The 17,579-nt window shown below is 42.2% G+C and overlaps 1 protein-coding gene across 3 annotated transcripts in view; it reads right to left on the bottom strand.

Annotated features, from left to right (window-relative positions):
* Positions 1–339: 339 nt before the first annotated feature.
* Positions 340–17,579, bottom strand: part of slc23a2 (solute carrier family 23 member 2) — a 41,118-nt gene continuing 23,878 nt past the window's right edge. For all 3 annotated transcript variants that reach the window (XM_084551454.1, XM_084551453.1, XM_084551452.1), the window contains 10 exons: positions 10,858–10,946; positions 10,488–10,555; positions 9,382–9,563; positions 8,608–8,728; positions 7,222–7,378; positions 6,724–6,871; positions 6,493–6,598; positions 5,971–6,238; positions 4,981–5,076; positions 340–4,579 (listed from right to left, as the gene is read on the bottom strand). In XM_084551454.1, coding sequence (XP_084407580.1) covers positions 4,302–4,579; positions 4,981–5,076; positions 5,971–6,238; positions 6,493–6,598; positions 6,724–6,871; positions 7,222–7,378; positions 8,608–8,728; positions 9,382–9,563; positions 10,488–10,555; positions 10,858–10,946 — 1,513 coding nt within the window. In that variant the 3' untranslated portion in view covers positions 340–4,301. The remainder of the gene's footprint in view (positions 4,580–4,980; positions 5,077–5,970; positions 6,239–6,492; positions 6,599–6,723; positions 6,872–7,221; positions 7,379–8,607; positions 8,729–9,381; positions 9,564–10,487; positions 10,556–10,857; positions 10,947–17,579) is intronic.

The following is a 17,579-nucleotide window of genomic DNA, read 5'->3' as shown; positions in this document are numbered from 1 at the left end:
ATGGCAACAGTGACAAAATAGGGTGGAGATATTCATCTACGAATACTGATTTGGTTTCCTGTGGTTGCAATCAAACAATGACGAAACAGGAAAAAAGATGTGTCCCGTTTAATGTGTGAAAAATGAAGCCTGTCCGTATTAGTATCTGATCAATATTTAAGTTTTACAATTAAACCTCTGGCACTTCCCGTTTTAGTTTTACGTTAGCACAGCTGCTGACGCCAGAAAGAAAAGAAGGCTTTGGCTAAATGTAAGAAGCTGCTTAGTTTCCGTTTTTCCTTCATTCACTCTGGAGGAGAGAAACAAAACGGAGAGTCGTCACCGCCAGGATTACTGACGAAAAAAGACAAAAGACTGAATTCATTCTGTAACATCTTAATAAATAGTTTTAGGAACAAAGAATAAAACATTTTTGTTGCTACAATCAGTTCACACTTATTGTCCAGAATGTTTAGCAAACTTTACTCCATTAAATATACATTTTTTTTTTGTGTTTGTTGTTTGTTTTTACATCTATTTAAAGTTTCTCAGCTTCTTCTTTGATTTATACTGGTAATGTGTTAACATGGACAGAAAGCAATGTTAGAGTAAAAAAATACAATATGAAAAGGTCCTAACGAACAAAAGATTCCACCAAACCACAGATTCAAAACAGGTTTAAAATGTATTTACTTATGTTTTTTTTTTTTTTAAATAAAACAAAAAAAAAAAATGGTGCGCTTTCCAGCATGATTTAAGATTAAAAGGTATAATTTGTTTCTTTACAAATATTTGCTTGCAAAAACATAAAAACAATGTATAAAAAAAACATTGAAAAAGATTAAACACTTAATACACAGAAGTATATTTTTCAGATAGCGGCCCCTTTCAAAATAACTGAAAGGGTTTGATGTCTTTGTGTTACACACCTTTTGGCCACCTTCTCAAGAACCATCTGTCGGCTAGACCAACTTGAATTCAAGCTGGGAAACCATGTTTTTATTGTAACTGGGATAATTCTGTAACAACTTAGTGAGAGATGAATAAGTATCAAACCTGAAATAGGAGATTAAGTTCAGTAAAAACTGGAGGGCAAAAGTTAAAACTAAGAGGAAGCCGCCTTTAGGCACAAAGACGTCCGACATTGACGCTGACGTGAAGTGATAAGGCGGCTTCACTCAGCTGCCAGGGGACCAACGTGATCTTAAAGGAGGTGGCCAGCCGGTGTCTCCTCCTGCATCTAGAAACATCAACAGTTAAAAACTCCTGGGGAGAAAACCAGGTACACGAAACATGAAGAGGACACGGGTATATTTTCACTGCAGGACGTGAATCAGAATGTGTGGAGAGAGGAGACGGATTGGAGGATGTGCTGGTTGCATGAACATGGTATGACACAGAGAGGAGGGGGGGAAAAAGTTGTGCGTGTGATTATCATGTGTGCATGCCATGATGGGCAGAAAATAAAATAAAAGAAACCACCTCAAACCACCTTCCAGCTCTGAGAAGATGCAGGGATTGATCATCCTCTTGGAGCAAAGATAAAGTGTGGACAAGGAATTTGCAGTTTCTGCAACTACAACAGCACGGCCTTTTGTTTTGTGGTTCAGATTCATTCTTTAGGTTTCTCTCCATCCTATTAGTATTAACGTAGCTGTATAACTGGTGAGAACAATGTTTAAATCCAACATTTCCACACTCTCATTTGATTGCAATTGGGAATTAGCAGCTGCGTAAGCAATTCAAGGTTTTTTACGTTTCTTTATTGCATACTGCATTTTTTTATAAGGGTGAAACTAGTTCCTTTGTGGCGCCACTTTTGTCAGCAATGGGGCACCCCGATGCGCAAGTGGCTAGGGCACATACCACACTTAGCAGCAACAAGTGTGCGGAAATATTGTATTTTAACATTGATTTTATAATATGAAAAGATGTAGCTCAACACTGGATATAGAGGAAATAAATTAAGATGTGGCTGAGTCATGATCAAAACGGGGATATAGAGCAGGACACGCTACCAAAGCTGTTCATCCACTTGTCTTCAGGTCATTAAACAAGACATGTTCACACTTGACTATAATCTGGATAAGCACTCTAGTGACAATTCAGGGTTTCAGGTTAGACCCTGATCTTCTTGGCACCATTACATGTGCAAACAGTACTTTGAAAAGAAAAAAGGCCCTGACATCTTAAGTACTTTTTCTCTTGACTTTAAAAACAAAACACAATATAAATGGAATGAATGAGAAGCAGATTGTTTTATCTCACATTAGTAACTCCCTTTAAAAGCTACTGTCCCACGTGGGTTTCTAAAAAAAAAAAAAAAAAAAGGTACAGATTGTAGCTGAGTCTGAGGGCAGGGGGGGTTTTTGACGTCGTCACACCAGTCGTCAAAGGGCACGAGAACGTAAACTGATAAATGTTCTTTCAACATTGTGCAAGGAACAGCGTTCTTCTCGTAAATAAATAAATAAATAGGTTTAACAAAAGAGAAAAAAAAAAAAGGAGGGAAGATTTGGGATGAGAATTCAAACTAATTTTGCAGGTTTATCAGTAGCAACAATTGCCAATGCTTCCAGTTTTGGTTTACGGTAACAGTAAGAAGAAATACAAATGATTATAGATTTTGTTTTTTGGTTTAGTAAAAATGTTAGCAGTTATCCTTAATGTTATCAAGATTATTTTGTTGCAAACTATTTTTAAACTGCTGTATTTTTAGTTGCAGCAGCAGAGGCACACAGTGTGGTCGAATAAGAGCTTTCTTCTAGAGGCTGCTGGTGCTCTGAAACTTTTGTGTTGCTCGGCCAAAACGCGAACAGAAACGAGTATCAGCGGATAACCAATTGCACTGGGATGAGAGCGGAAGGCGTACGGATGACTGAGGATGGGAAGAAGAGGAGGAGGAGGAGGAGGAATGTGAGGGGGAAGTCATTACCACCATCTACCAAGTGTGAACTGTTAACGACGTCAGCAGAAGTCACGATCGACTGGTGCAAAAACACACGCAGCACTATCTGTGGGAACATAATGGACTGTCCAAACCCTCCTCTCATTAGATTTAATTTCTTCTTATTGTACAACTATTCTGAACACACAGAGTGGGTTTGGATCACGGCAGATGTGAAGTACTCATAATGCGGCTTTTTTATAAATCCTACTGCTAAAACCAGAGCACGAGTGACCCTTTAAACTGTTCTTCTCTTGTCATTTAAGCTTAGCATCTATGTACACAAGGTCTCACCGACAAGGCCACGTGTCTGTGTGCGTCACGGTAGCTTCTGCGAGTGCACTGCTGTCACTGCATCATGTTATAACAAAAAAATAATAATTATGTAACAGCCAACGGTTAAAGCAAAAAAAATAAAAGTTACAACTAGCCTCATTTGAGACAAAGGGTGTGTTCAGGAAAGATAGAGTTTTGGTCTTGTTAGTAGCTGATGCATAATACTGACACTGTAAAAAGACGTAAACTGGTACGTTAGTGATTTGTGTTTTCGTTGCACGTGTGAGGTGTCGGGGAATTTTAGCACTTTTACCACATAACGAAGGGTAAACGTGAGGTTCTTTAGCGTGATGCGCTGCTGAGCGAGTCTCTGAGGAGTTTCACGGAAGAAGAAGAAGTGGGAAGAGGGAGCGAGCTGTGAAGTGACATTCTAGTTTGGAAATCAGGAGGCAGATAGTGCAAACAAAAAATAAATCTCACAATCACTTTGCATGGCTGGCTAAGGGCACCGGACAAACTACTTCCATCCGTCCGCATAGCCCCCAGTGTCGTGCACTGTAGCGCCGCCTTGCGAGGCCGCCGGTGTGTGCGCATGTATGTCTCTAACGTGTTTGCATAAAGTCTGGAGGCATATGATTTGTTTATTGATCCAATCGACTGTGCTTTTAGTAAGGTAATGTTTCCGGTTAGCAGCGATCACGAGCCAGTGAATCGTCAAGCATTCGGCCTCGACCGTCTGACGTCCACCCGTCTCCTTCTGGATAAAAGGTGCAGTGAAATCAATGCACTAACCCGCTAATCATCTCTCACCGCACACATGCACGCACACCAACTAACCTCCGCGTGGTGGCATCTTTTACAGCATGCTGTGACTTGCTATAGCATGCTTAAAATAGCATAGCGGGAAGTGGGAAAAGACAAGAGACGAGCTAAAAGAACACACACACACACACTGACGGGGCGGGTGGGTGCATCGCGTTTTCTTCCACACAATCCTGCGCCGCTTCTGTCCTCCACTCTCCCATCATTTTTTTATCAAAGTGTACCGTCCCCTGCTCCACAGATTCAGCAACATTTAAGATTCCTCCAGGCCCGTTGGCTATACCCCACTCTCCCCAGGAGCTGTGACTCCCTCCCCTGCCAATCCTCCTCCCTTCGCCACATCCCCATGTCCCATTCTGCTCCTGCCGGCCTCCTTTAACCTCCCCCACTGGTAGCCTGTGAACGCAGGGCTGATGGGGAGGTACTTGAAGATCGGGTATCTGCGGATGAAGTCCATTCCGAACGGCAGATCATAAGATCGCATCCCTTCCAGTTCTGCTGCACTGAGGCCAGTGCCACGTTTCAGCTTCCTGATGCCTCGCTCTTCAGGGGTGCCTGAGGAGAAAAGGAAAAAAGATTAATAATGAGCTCCTTAAGTTACACAATTCAGACTCTAAACTAACGAGGAACAACGTCTTCGAGTCTTCCACTGCTGCTACAATCGCACAACATCATTGAAGATATCGAGGTCATAGATGTGTGTCCGCCCGCCCATCGATCCTCTCTTTCTTATCCAGGTAGCAGCCGGTTAAACCAAGGCGACCTTTTTCCAGCCTCGTCTTCCTGCTCTCCCAGAGAGATCTCGAGGATTAGATTTATAACCGCCAGCCCTTACACGTATACCTGTACCTGCTTGGCAACCACAGCAACATCGTTATGATTTTTGGTTCGCGTAATCCAAACAACCATTATGTTAATCCAGCCATGTGATGATGGGAGTGAATAAAATACTTTACCTGGGATAGTGTTGTCCAAAATAAAGGCGACAGAACCTCCAACAAACATGGCAGTGGTGAGCAGCACGTTCAGCACTTGGTCGACTTCAACGATGCCTGAGAAAGATAAAGAGAGGGGATTAGTGACAGACAAAAAATATATGTTTGATCTCAGTCACGTTCAGTTAAGTTGTTCCAACAAATACACCACAGTCTTTGTGCAGTGAAAAATGTTCCACGAAGTCCTAACATCGCAGTTAAACGTGTCAGAGGTGGACAAGGACGTGCAGGTGGAGGTGGGTGCTGATGAGGACAGCAGCGGTACCAAAATAATTATTCCAAATCAGATGTGAGCACACATCTTCAGTAAACATGACACGGAAAAAGAGCTACAGCTTTCAGAGGAAACATGAGCAATCTTCTCCACCGGAAACTCATCTTTATTCATGTAATTTGACGAGAGCGTGGCTTAGAAGTAACAAAATCACATAAGCAACTCCCTACAAATGCAGGAAAATATAATATATACTATGGGTTAAGGGAAGAGGCCTCTGTGGATCATCCCACAGATATTTGATCAGTTTGGGATCTACTGAATTTGGAGGCCAGGTCAACACCTTGTGCTGTTTTTCATGTTTTTTTTTTAGTTGTTCCTAAAGTGTTTTTGTGTGTGTGTCTGTGTCAGGCTGCATCCTGCTGGGGATGGCTGCTGCCATCAAGGAGTGTCATTGCTATGGGGTGGGGGTGCCTGGTCTGGACTAGGTGGGTGGTACATGTCTAAGTAACATCCACATGAATGAATGTCAGGTCCATACTTTCAGTATTGCACTGAGAAGATAAATAATTATAAATTACTTGAAAGAACAGGCTATCTTCTGCAAAGGTGTCTATAAAAAGCAGTCCTCCCATGTGTTGTTACGAACGTAAATATGTCAATTAATATAAATGTTGTTTTAAAACTGTTACTTCCTAGGTCGAGTCCAGCCTGATCCTTCTCCCTCCTGCACTCACCGGTGACCAGCGGGTTCTGCTTGAGGTAGCTCGGCAGCATCAGGCCGAAGAAGATGGAGAAGCCCAAGACGAAGAGGTTCCTGGAGGAGTTGAGGTCGACGAACTGCAGGTTGGACAGCCCCACCGCCGTGATCATACCAAACAAGGTGCAGAACAGAGCTCCCAGGACCGGGTCAGGCAGAGAGGCAAACAGGGCGCTGAATTTACCCACGAGACCGAGCAGCAGCATCATGGCCGCGCCGTACTGGATCACACGCCTGCTGCCCACCTGGAGGACCAATCAGAGAGAAGGATCTTAGTCAAAGGCCCGTTGACATTTCTAGGAGCTCAAGGAGACTTCTTGGGTTTAAAATGTTATAAAACAATGAAAAGACAAGCAAACATTTGCCATTTTGACTTGATTATCCAAACTATTATGATCTACTGATGAGTCATTTGGCAGAAAATTAACCAGCAAAGACAAACATCAGAAAAGGTAAAAAAATAAAATAAATAAAAACAAAACAAAAAATGCTTTGTTACCTTTGTGATTCCCAGGACGCCTATATTTGGACTGGAGGAGGTGGAGCCATTTCCTGTCCCAAAAAGACCGTCCAGCACACAGGAAATGCCCTCTATAAATATTCCCCTACAGACACAGAGAGGAAGAGCGCCGCCATTAAAATATCTACCACAAAGTTAACCGTCCATGCCGCACTTCATAAACAACTGGAGTATTCTAGAGAAACGGGAAGCGGATGAAGGGGGATTTACCGGTTGATGGCGTGGATGGGAGGAGGAGGAGCGCAAGAGAGGCGAGCGCAGGCGTAGTAGTCGCCGATCGACTCGATGATGCTCGCCACCACGGCGCTCATCATGCCGATCACGCCTGCGGCCGTGACGGTCGGAAAGCCCCACTGGACTGTAGAGGTAGAAACACAGCGTGGGTCAGAGCTGAGAAACATCTGCTCTTACACAGAAAACATCTTTATATTTACTCATTTTGTTTGTTCTGGGGATTTCTACATGTGACAAAGACTCCAACTACTGTCTTTACTGGTGTACCACAGCAGCATTCATTTCTGCTCTTGTGCATTTTCCATATGGTTTAGTTTTATTTCTCCATAAATCACAAACATACCGTTTCTTCCAACCACTTTTTTAAAATATTGATATGATTATAGACTGTTGCTGCCATTCGGTTAACTAGACCCTATTCCTTTTCCCAAAACCCCCTTCCTCCTTCTCGACCTCCTCATAAAACACACTTACAGGGATAGGGGATTTTGAACCACGGCGCCGCCGCCAGGATTCCTTGACGCGCATCCGTGCGGGCGTAGAAACCGTACTTGTCCTTCTCTGGCGGGAAAACGTCGGTCACAGTAAAAATGAAACACAGCAGCCACGACACCAGGATGGCCATAATGATCTGGGCGCAGGAGAAAAGAAAATCGGTTCAGTTACCTCATTGTATTCCAAGTATGTTAAAAAAAAAAAATAATGTATTCATTAGGGGACGTCCCAATCGGTTTTGGGGCTGACCCAGGCGTTTTTTACAACAATCGGATTGGTATTGGGATTCAGCCAAGCCTGAGGTTTTGTAGTCATTTATTTTATGTCTGCCATAAACCAAAACCACGTCCTTGTAGCATAAAAATGTCTTTATTCTCTTTGATATTTAGCATAAAAGCTGAAAAAAAAAGAAATAAATAAACAAAGAAGAAGACGACTGCATCCTTTTATGTTTTAGTGGCGTCAAAAAGATGGTTACTGAGTTGGAACAACCCATTTCTGTGGACACAGGTTTTCTGGAGCCAAGGTGCGAGCTACATTAACCTTGACAACCATATTTATTGGACTTAATACATTTGCACAGTGCACACATGATCTAGGAGAATACAAGTAAGACAAGAAAAGTCTTTAGGAATCTCCGGGGTAGGACATTTTGTTTATTTAGGATCAGATTGGCTGACACTTTATATTAAAAGATTAAAAAAGATCGGATCGGGGGGTAAAAGAAAGAACCTCGACTGGGACGTCCCTATTGTTCAATCACATGTTGCTTGCATGCATTTAAGTTTTATCCTCATTTTCCATTTTTAAAAGAGTATGTTTTAGGTCACCTCTTAGTTTAATATGTCATATGAGGGAGCTTACATTCACTAAATCATGCAAACAATTCAATCACATGTAAGGGATGAGATTTAAATACTTCTCGTAACTATAAAGTGCCTACTGGAACTTTATTTATATATTAATACAGAAGGAAGAGACGCTCTAACATCCACTTCTCTGTGATTTGAAGCTTTTCTACACATTTTAACACAGTTCAAAAGCGTGGCAGTGTATTTCCTTCTATTAAGGCAGAAAAATTAGGTCCACTTTAACATTTTAAATGAAAAGCCAAATAGCAACGGGAGGCCTTTTAATGAAATGGGTATGAATCAGGCTGGTATGTAACTCTGGTGTGAATTTAAATGAGTTTTCATCCTTTCACCAGCAGAGGGTAGGAAACACTCATACACCTCCCAGTGAGAAGTGCATTAGCTCCGTTAGATCATTTGTGACTTATATGGGAACAAAGTCGTAAAGAAGAGCCCAGACAGTGATTGTGAAAAAAAAAAAAAAGACACATAGCTGAGGTGTGCGTGTACTCACAGGAAACATTTTGAAGACCTGCAACCTGTAGGAAGTCCAGCCCTTCTTGGCTTTGTAGACCGGCAGAGGAAAGTGAACGTTTCTGGCGTACTGAGAGAAGAGCAGCACCAAGAAGATAGTGCTGCGGACAGAAACATACAACGGCGTGTTACCATCTCCTACGCCGAACATCCTCCTGCGAGAGAACCAATTCTGTGGAAGCTTGTCCTATTTAGTCCTGCCGACGTCTGACTAGGACTCCAGAGGCTTCAGAGCCAATCAATTATCCTAACTGCCAGGGAAATCAGTGGCAATTACAGGCACATATCCTCTGTCCCTGCGGGGAACACAGAGAAAGGAGAGACCCTCTGGCTACAGCTTTGACAGCCATGACACAGCAGGAGCTAATGCCAGACAACCTGAATTACTACGGCTAAGAACAGCAGCCTCCTCCAAGAGTCAATGCAAGATCCAGCGTGTCCTTTACGCAAGTAGAGGAAGTGTTTGATTTCTTAAAATATCCTTTGTAACCAAGGAGAAACTTCGTAGTGTTTATGCAATCACTATAAATCAGTTCAGTTAAGCGAAAGAGCTGCAGATATCAGCTACCACATCTTTTTTTCCTGTATGTAGCTGTAAAAAAATCTATTTATTTGTAGATTCAGATCTTTTTTTTTTCCCCAAAAGTATTAATATTTAGAAATGCATTTGTTATTTGGAATAATGTGGATGATTTTAGGTGGAATGAGACTTTAAAGATGTGAATTTCTTTTAACGAGAGAGCCCCGAACTCACAGCATAGCTATGCCCCAGTGTTTTCCGGCCCTCTCCCCTGCAGCCTGGAAACCAGAGAGGCCAATGAGAGCCACGGTGGGAGTGATGGTCAGAGGTCCGATGTACTTCAGCAGGAGGCCCGGCAGACCCAGCGCTCCGATGCACACTTCGACCAGGGACGACACAATGATGGCCCCTTGGATCTGACGAGAGCAATGAGAATAGAAGAGATGGGGGAAAAAAAATGAAAAAGGACAGATGATGCTGACTGTTCAGATTTTAAATCAATACTTCCATTTGGTAAATATAAATCAGGGCAGAGCAGCTACAGGAGGAGCTGCGTTTTATAAGATGCAGGCAAAATAATTTGTCGCATTAAATCACAAAAAAAAGCACACACTATTTATGAAAGAAACGATTGTCAAATAAACTAATCACGAGAAAAAATACATTGGTTCAGGACTGATCCATTAAACTGCAGAAATTAATCAGCACTTATCAACTCTGATAACTAATTGCCTGAAGGAAAACCTGCACACAAACACACTGTTCTCAACCTTTAGCCGAATCAGAAAATCTTTATAGATCCCCCAAAGGGATATTGCTTGGTAACAGCACAACATCTTGAGATTGCAATCGAATTCATAGATCAAAAATAAACACCGGCTGTCCGCATCGTGTTTTTGGATGAGACGGGCGTAAAGAATCAACCAGCGTCGTGAGTGATAATCCCGTTTGCTCGGTCTTTATCGCCGCCTTTGTGTCCTCTTCCGTCACCCTTTATTGCACCGCGTGCCCTTCCTCCGTTCAATAATTTGATTCCGCCTGATTGAGTTTTGTCTCATTCACACGTCACGTATAAAACAATTACTCAACGGGCTTACGCAAATGGAAAAAGGTTAACACACATTACGGCGACTGCCACGCCAAAACCCTGCAGACATGTAGAAACAGTGTCGTCTCTATTTGAACTGTCTCCTTAAACTGTAACTGTTCAAACATCCCCATAAGAACACAGTGTTATTCAACCAGAGCTACTTGGGTTGAATAACATTCTTTGACAGATGGGATGGGCAAGTACTGGGGGCGGGTGGGGAGTTTTTGCCATCCGTCTTTCTTTGCCTCACCTCTCGTATCCTGGGGTGCCAGATGTGCTCTGTGTTGAAGAGCTCTGTGCTGTTCAGTACCGGAACCACTGGCGACGGAAAAAACGACCAAGAGACATGAGAGAGAGAGAGAGAGAGCGAGAGAGAGCAGTCAAACAGTGAAACATAATAAGATCACAGCGTGAACCATAATTCTAGCTATCTATTTGGAGACTTGGAGACACGGAAATAACCAGCTAATCCTATCAGGGGTCGTTTAACGCTTCAAAGTTGAGATCCACGCAAACAACATAACACACAGTTTTCATGACAACGTTTTATTATTTAATTCATGTTGAGTCAAGAGTGAGACAAAAAAAAAAAAAAAAAGGATAGGAGGGAGAGGCGTTACCTGTTCCGTTACATTTCCATTTGTCCAGTGATAAGATGGCTCTGGCGGGTGCGAGGAAGGCAAATGCGCTGGCCTGGAACAGAGGTAACCTAAACACAAGAAAAGCTCAGTTTAGATGTACAAATTGCAAGAAAAGCTTATATATTAATCTGTGAAGGATCATTTGATACCAGCAAAGACAAATAATCATCGTTGGCTCGTGTTATTCTTGCTAGCTGTTGTCTTTTTTTTTTTTTTAAATCTCATTTTAAATTGGAGTGGGAGACTCCTCCCGTCTGCTGCTGTCTAACCTAAAGGTCAGCTAAAGAGAGGAGGGAGTAACGAGGCCCATTATTGCTGCCGCAGATCCAACATCACTATAAAATAACAAGACAGTAGAGGAAAATCATTATAAATAAAACAGAAATAAGCCACTCTGCTGATTCCATGCAGAAATAAAGGTGAAGAAGGCAGAAAAGAAACAGAATATTAAACCTTCTTTATAAAGAGGAAGTGGAAGTGAGCATTCGTGGCCAAGTGTTATATTTAGTAACACACTAGTCTGTATAAATTACAGTTTCACCTGAACGTTAAATCCACAGTCAGATCTCGTGTTGTTCCTCTCGAGCCACGCTTACTTACAAAACATCAGACTTACTATTATTCTGCACTTGTTTCCAATCAAATAGAGGCACAAGTGGGAAAAGGGACACAAAATGCTCACAGTACTGTCACAATTAAAGAATTTAGACTTCAAACCTTCAGATTATAACCCAAAAAATACACACGGTGACTCGGTTTTCTTTTAAAACGCTATGAGAAAGGTAATTAAGCAAAGCAGCAAGGATGAAAAAAAAAAAAAAAAGGAGGCATGATTTTAAAAACGGAAATCTGCACTGAATCATTTCTAATTCAAGTGAACTAACCGGTCACGTTTCTGCAGGTGGCAGCTGCAGACTCAAGCACTCACATGTGCACACTTCACCTTTCCTAGAACGGCGTTCGTGCCATTTTTCCGTTATTTATTTATTTTTTTATTTTTGCTCGACCTCACTTGGCACGGTGACTCATCAAACCTCATCTCTTCCCCCTCCATCTCTTCACTGCTGTGCACGTGTTCCTTTGCCTCTTGACATTCATCGCTAAATTTCCCCAAGCCTTTTCTCCTTTTCTTTTCTTTTTTTTGTTTTGTCGAGCAGTCAAATGCTTTTCCTCTATAATCACAATGACTCAAAAGATCAGACTTGAATGCCCTGCTAAATAAAGCACACACCTGACACTTAAAATAAAGATTTTACTTGTTTATATGCACATGGACATAAAAACACTGTTTTAAACTTTTTTTTTTCTTTCTCTATAGGTCAAGCTGTTCTCTCTCAATATGCAAGTTTATCCCGATGAAAGAGGTCTGTACTTCACTAAAAAAGTCCATTGTTCGTGTTTGTAACCAGACATTTCCATGCAGTGACCTGAACATGAAAACAATCAGCCATTGTTACTTTACTGTGTTGTTTTGAAATAGGAAACATGAGCAGAGATATGCTCGACGGGAGAGGTTCATGTTCAGTGAAGATAACAAGTTTCTAAATAAAACCCGTCATGATAGGGAAGGTTGGGATGGGCAGAAAGGTTTTCACTGCTGATGGACAGATGGTGGCTGATAGTGCTGATGCTCAGCCAAAACTGAGCCTCCATCATTCCTAATAATCCGGGTCTATGTGACATCTGGTGTATTATTCAGTCCAGACTGCAAGTATGTGTTAAGACAGGCTTTGAATCTCACACAGTATCTGCGTATACTCAGGTAAATCTATTCAAATTAGAGCTTTAATGTACAACTATCAGCCATAATATTATGATTATTGACAGATGAAGTGAATAACAGAGATTATCTGGTTATTCTGGCCCCAAGCAGCATAAGGTTGCTCATCTTACAGCAGCAGCAAAACTCGTTTTTATAATGGCAGCTAAAGGTAGTTAGCTTAGCAGATATGACACCTGTAAGTAGGTGGGATAGGCAAGGCAGCAGTGTTGTTTTCGTCAACGATGACGATGACGAAATTATTTCGTTGACGCCCCTTTTTTTCATGACAATAGGCGTGTTCGACTTCATCAGAGCCCGTCTACGGAGAGCCGTGGCACTTCCCATTAGCCCCATTGTATCGATCTTGATTGCAGTTCCATTAGAATTCCACTGGAGGCGCTCGCGGGCGAGTGCAGACTGAATGGGAGTCTGTGGAGCTAGACGGCTAAATGTATCTCTTTCTCCTGCTTGTCGTTGAATCAACGTAGATTTTATTGTTGATTCCGCAAGTTCAATATAGATTATAGTCCAAAAGTCGAATGAATGAGCACTTATGTCTTTTCAATTTCTTACAGGTTGGGCCGTTGTTGGCCGGAACACGCTAGCATTCTGCTAATGAATGCTGATTGGTTAGTGACGGACTTGCGACTGATTACGACCAGAGACCTCGTTTGATGGCACCTGAAGCTAAAGCAGAATCAGAAACATTTTCTTAAGGAGGACTTTCTGTCCAAGTTAATATTTGTGTGCTGTATTTATGTTTTCCTGCGGTCAGTTTTATTTTCATATCGTTATATATGTGTTGTAAAAAGTACACGGGGGAAATTGCCGTAAAGCAGCACCTCTGGCAGTATGAAAATATGTGACGTCATCACATTTTTTGAACGGATTTTTAGAACAGATAAATGAACTTAAAAATGCAATTTTCAGCTGAGTGTATTATCTTAACCCCCCCTTTTGAATGCAACTTTCAAATTACTTGATAAAAAATTATATCCTGAGAAAAGTGGATTCTGGGGGTGAAACCCCATCGGCTCCAATTCATTCTGCACTCGCCTGCGAGCGCCCCCGCATGGACAGAGACGTGTTACTGCAGCCAGTCCAGAAACCGGAAGTAACCAGAGAGTGCCACTTCTCTTCCTATTAGACGTTCTCTGACTTCATGCAGATCTGACTTGACGTGATGCATGCTGGGTTGAACAAGTTCATTTTAACCAATCATATTCGAGGTCTATGAGCATGAACAACCCAGCATGCATCACGTCAAGTCAGATCTGCACAGATCTGCATGAAGTCGAACACGCCTATTATGTTGTGGGTGGTCTGTCAGACGTTCAAAATGCATGACATTACTGCCTATTGTCTGTCAAAAGCTAAAAAGTATCATGAACGGTGCTGCATCCTTCCTTGTTTGGTCACGCCCACCACATGGCATCACGCCAGCATCTGTGCACATTCTGCACAACACGCCTGCCGTCACAGTCACACTAAATGATGGACCTTAGTGGCAGCGGCAAGGGCCTTGATGGTCAGAAAATGAGGGGTGCTCATTACGTCGATCGCGATCGACCGGTAGATCGCGGAGGTAGTGCGGGTAGATCGCGTGCCACTGAAAACTTTTTTTTTTTTAGATGTTAGCCTAAAACATTTCTCTGTTGCAACTCCAAGACAAACATTCATCTTTATTTATTTTTACTTTATATTTGCAACATGCCCTCAGTTCAGCGGCACACATCCACAGCCACGCACAACTTCAACAACAACTCAACACTACCGTCTTTCTTAAAGAGACAGCGCTATTTTTGTAAAGGTGCAGTGCACCAGTTTTTCTTGATTAAAAATAAAAACAAAGATGGATAGAGCTTTTAACACTGTAGCACCAATTAATATGACTATATATACACACTGTTAACATTTTATCTGTGTGTAATGCATAATCCTTATAGTAGATCAGAAAGTATTTGCTGTTGGGTGGAAAACTTGTCTGTCTAAAACCATTCCGTTGTTGTTGTAATTATTGGTGGAAAAGTTTGTCCTTAAAGTTGAAGCATTGATGCAGAGAAAACGGATTCGAGTGACTTTGACAACTGGGTCAAATTAGTGATGTCTAGACGACTGGGTCAGATTATTTCTAAAAACAGTAGCTCTTCTGTGGTGTTCCTGGTCTGCAGTGGTCAGTATCTATCAAAAGCGGTCCAGTGAACAAGGCGACAGGACGAACAGCCAAGGCTCACTGACGCACGTGGGGAACGAAAGCTGGCTTGTGTGGTGGGATCCAACAGACGAGCTACTGCAGCTTAAAAAGTTAATGCTGGTTCTGATAGAAAGGTGCATTGCAGTTTGTTTTGTGGGCAGGCAAGCACCAGAACTGGCCCACGGACGACCAGGTGCATAAAGAAGCTAAGCCGGCGGAGACAGTGAGATGCTTTGCACGACGTTCTGCTGGGATTCCCATGGATAGATGCTAATTTGACAGATACCCAAGCATTGTTGCAGACCACATACACCCTTTCAAGGCAACAGTTTTCCATGACGGCAGGGGCAGCAGGATATTTTGCGCTGCCACGTAGCAAAAAGGGTTGAAGGATGGTTTGAGGGACACAACCACGAGTTCAAGGTGTTGATCATCGTCATCAATCATCTGTGGGATGTGCAGGACAAACAAGTCCGATCAACGGAGACCCCACTTTGTAACTTGCAGGACTTCAAGGATCTCCTGCTAACGTCTTGGTGCTAGATACCACAGCACACCTTCAGCAGAATTAATTAAATAAATGGCCAGAGCAAGCACTGAGGCAACGGTGTCAAGGGAAAAACTCCCTTTTACCAGGAAGAAACCTTGAGCAGAACCCAGCTCATACGGGGGGAACCATCTGTTGAGGCCGGCCGGTTAGTGACAGACAAAGAGAGAGAGAGAGGAGAGCAGCAGGAGGAGCGAGATAAACACACATCTGTCATACAAACATGTGACTAAAGCACACACTGTGAAACGAGTACAAGATAAAAGCTGATGCACGTTACATGAATGATTGATGATGAATATAAACCAGAAACTAAACCAAAACTAAGTATAGATTAATGTCGTCAATGCCGGTCATCCACATTTCATCATCTCTTCATTTCCCCCATTGCTCTCCTCCTCGTCCTCCTCCACCTCCTCTCCCTCCCTCGGTTGTTTCCATTCGATGGCATTTCTCCAAAGACAGTGATCCACAGAGGGATGGATGGATAAATAGGCACTGTCTGTCTGTCACTTCGGCTGAGCACTGGCTTTTAGAGATAGAGTGGGCGACAGAAATGCCACTCACGTCGAAGCCAAGACCAGACGCTTCTGTGTGTCTTTGTTTTGCGTCAGAGAACGAGGAAGATCTGAGCAAGAAGCAAAGACTTGGGACGATAAGTTTTAATCTGAACTGTGACAGCGGAAAAACTACGCAGCATTTATAATTAAGAAAAGGAGGACACGTAAATAAAATCTATGTAGGATAATATATATTTCAGTTACAGATTTTATTTTATTTTATCATATTATATCATGAAGTACTCTACAGCAACAGGTATATTCAAACTGGCCAGGTTGTGCTGAAAAATAGTCAGTTCTTTGCCTAATATATCTGAATCTGAAGTTGTTTTTTATAATAAGTAACCTGATGAAAATGTGCCCACGAGAACTGAGAGTTAATAATAGGAGGTTAATCATAACCTTGATGAAATTAATATCAGCAGCAGCCAACACTGAAACAAAGACTTCATTTTTCAGAGCTGTGGGCATTTACTCGGCTAATGAGGGTGTTTTGGAAAACAAAACAAAACGAAACCACAGAATGTAGCGGCCGCAGAAATCTTGACACGTCTCTCATGTTTCCCCTTTTAATAGGGGAAAGGCTAAAGTTTATGTCTAAAGTCCTCCTATGGTTGCCTCTTTTTTTTTTTTTTTAACTTAAACTATTAAGAGGATGAAGTAGTTCACCTTGTGGTTTAACTGAGGGTGATCTGCCAATTTCACATCTTTCTGATCTATTTATATAATTCACTAATAAATAAAATGGAATGTGGGTGTAATCATGACACCCAAGCAGCCGGGAAGATAACTAGATTATCGGTAAAGATAACAAATCTGAAGAATCAGACCCAGACTTGCACGCAACACGCCTTGTGTGTTTGTATTAGCCGATGCCAACGGTGTGCTGGTTTGAAATCTGAGAGCCACCCCCCCCCCCCACAAATACCCACGGTAGTGGTGGAGTTATTCAGCTGCAGGTAGCGGCGAAACAAATCTGTTATGAGTTGAAGAGATGAAATATGTAAACGAGAAGCTTTAAGTGTTAAGGATTAGCAGAGTTTATAAGTACTTAAACAAACCTGACAGTTCATACGTGACCAGAGGCTGTTAGCAGACACGGACTTGTAATTATTTGCTCGCTAGGAAAGTTACATGCCACTTTCACAAGTCCTTCACTCTTTATTTATTTTTTTAAGTCATCACGTGTCTGTCAGTCGTTTCTCTTGGGCATTGAATGTTTAAGTAAGAAAAGAAGAAGCACGTAGGACAGCGTTTGCACGCTACTTTCTTGTCATCACTCAAGAACATCGAGTTGCTCAGTTAAAATGAAAAGCAAGTTTCGGTCTGGTTTAATGAGACTGAGGAGATCCAAAGGCTGCTGCACCCCAGGAACACCGAATCTGCCGTGCCAAGATGGAAAGATTAGTGTTATTAGAAAACAAGTTTCACTCTCTTATGAAAGAAAAATAACGGCTCGGGCCAACACGACCAAGCTTTCATTAAAACGCCGGCCAAAAAGCTTGAATAATATCCACCGCAACAGGTAATCATGTCAGAAATGACTGATATAACCTTCACAGTTTAATCAGCTGAATCACTGGTTATGAAACCCATGACCCATTTGCTCATGTAACTTTATGGGTGTGTTAAGGTAAA

The sequence above is a fragment of the Chelon labrosus genome (genome assembly GCF_963514085.1).
Source record: "Chelon labrosus genome assembly, chromosome: 9".
NCBI lineage: Eukaryota > Metazoa > Chordata > Actinopteri > Mugiliformes > Mugilidae > Chelon > Chelon labrosus.
The sequence above is the reverse complement of the archived record's forward strand: the minus strand, read 5'-3'. Positions and strand labels throughout refer to the sequence as shown.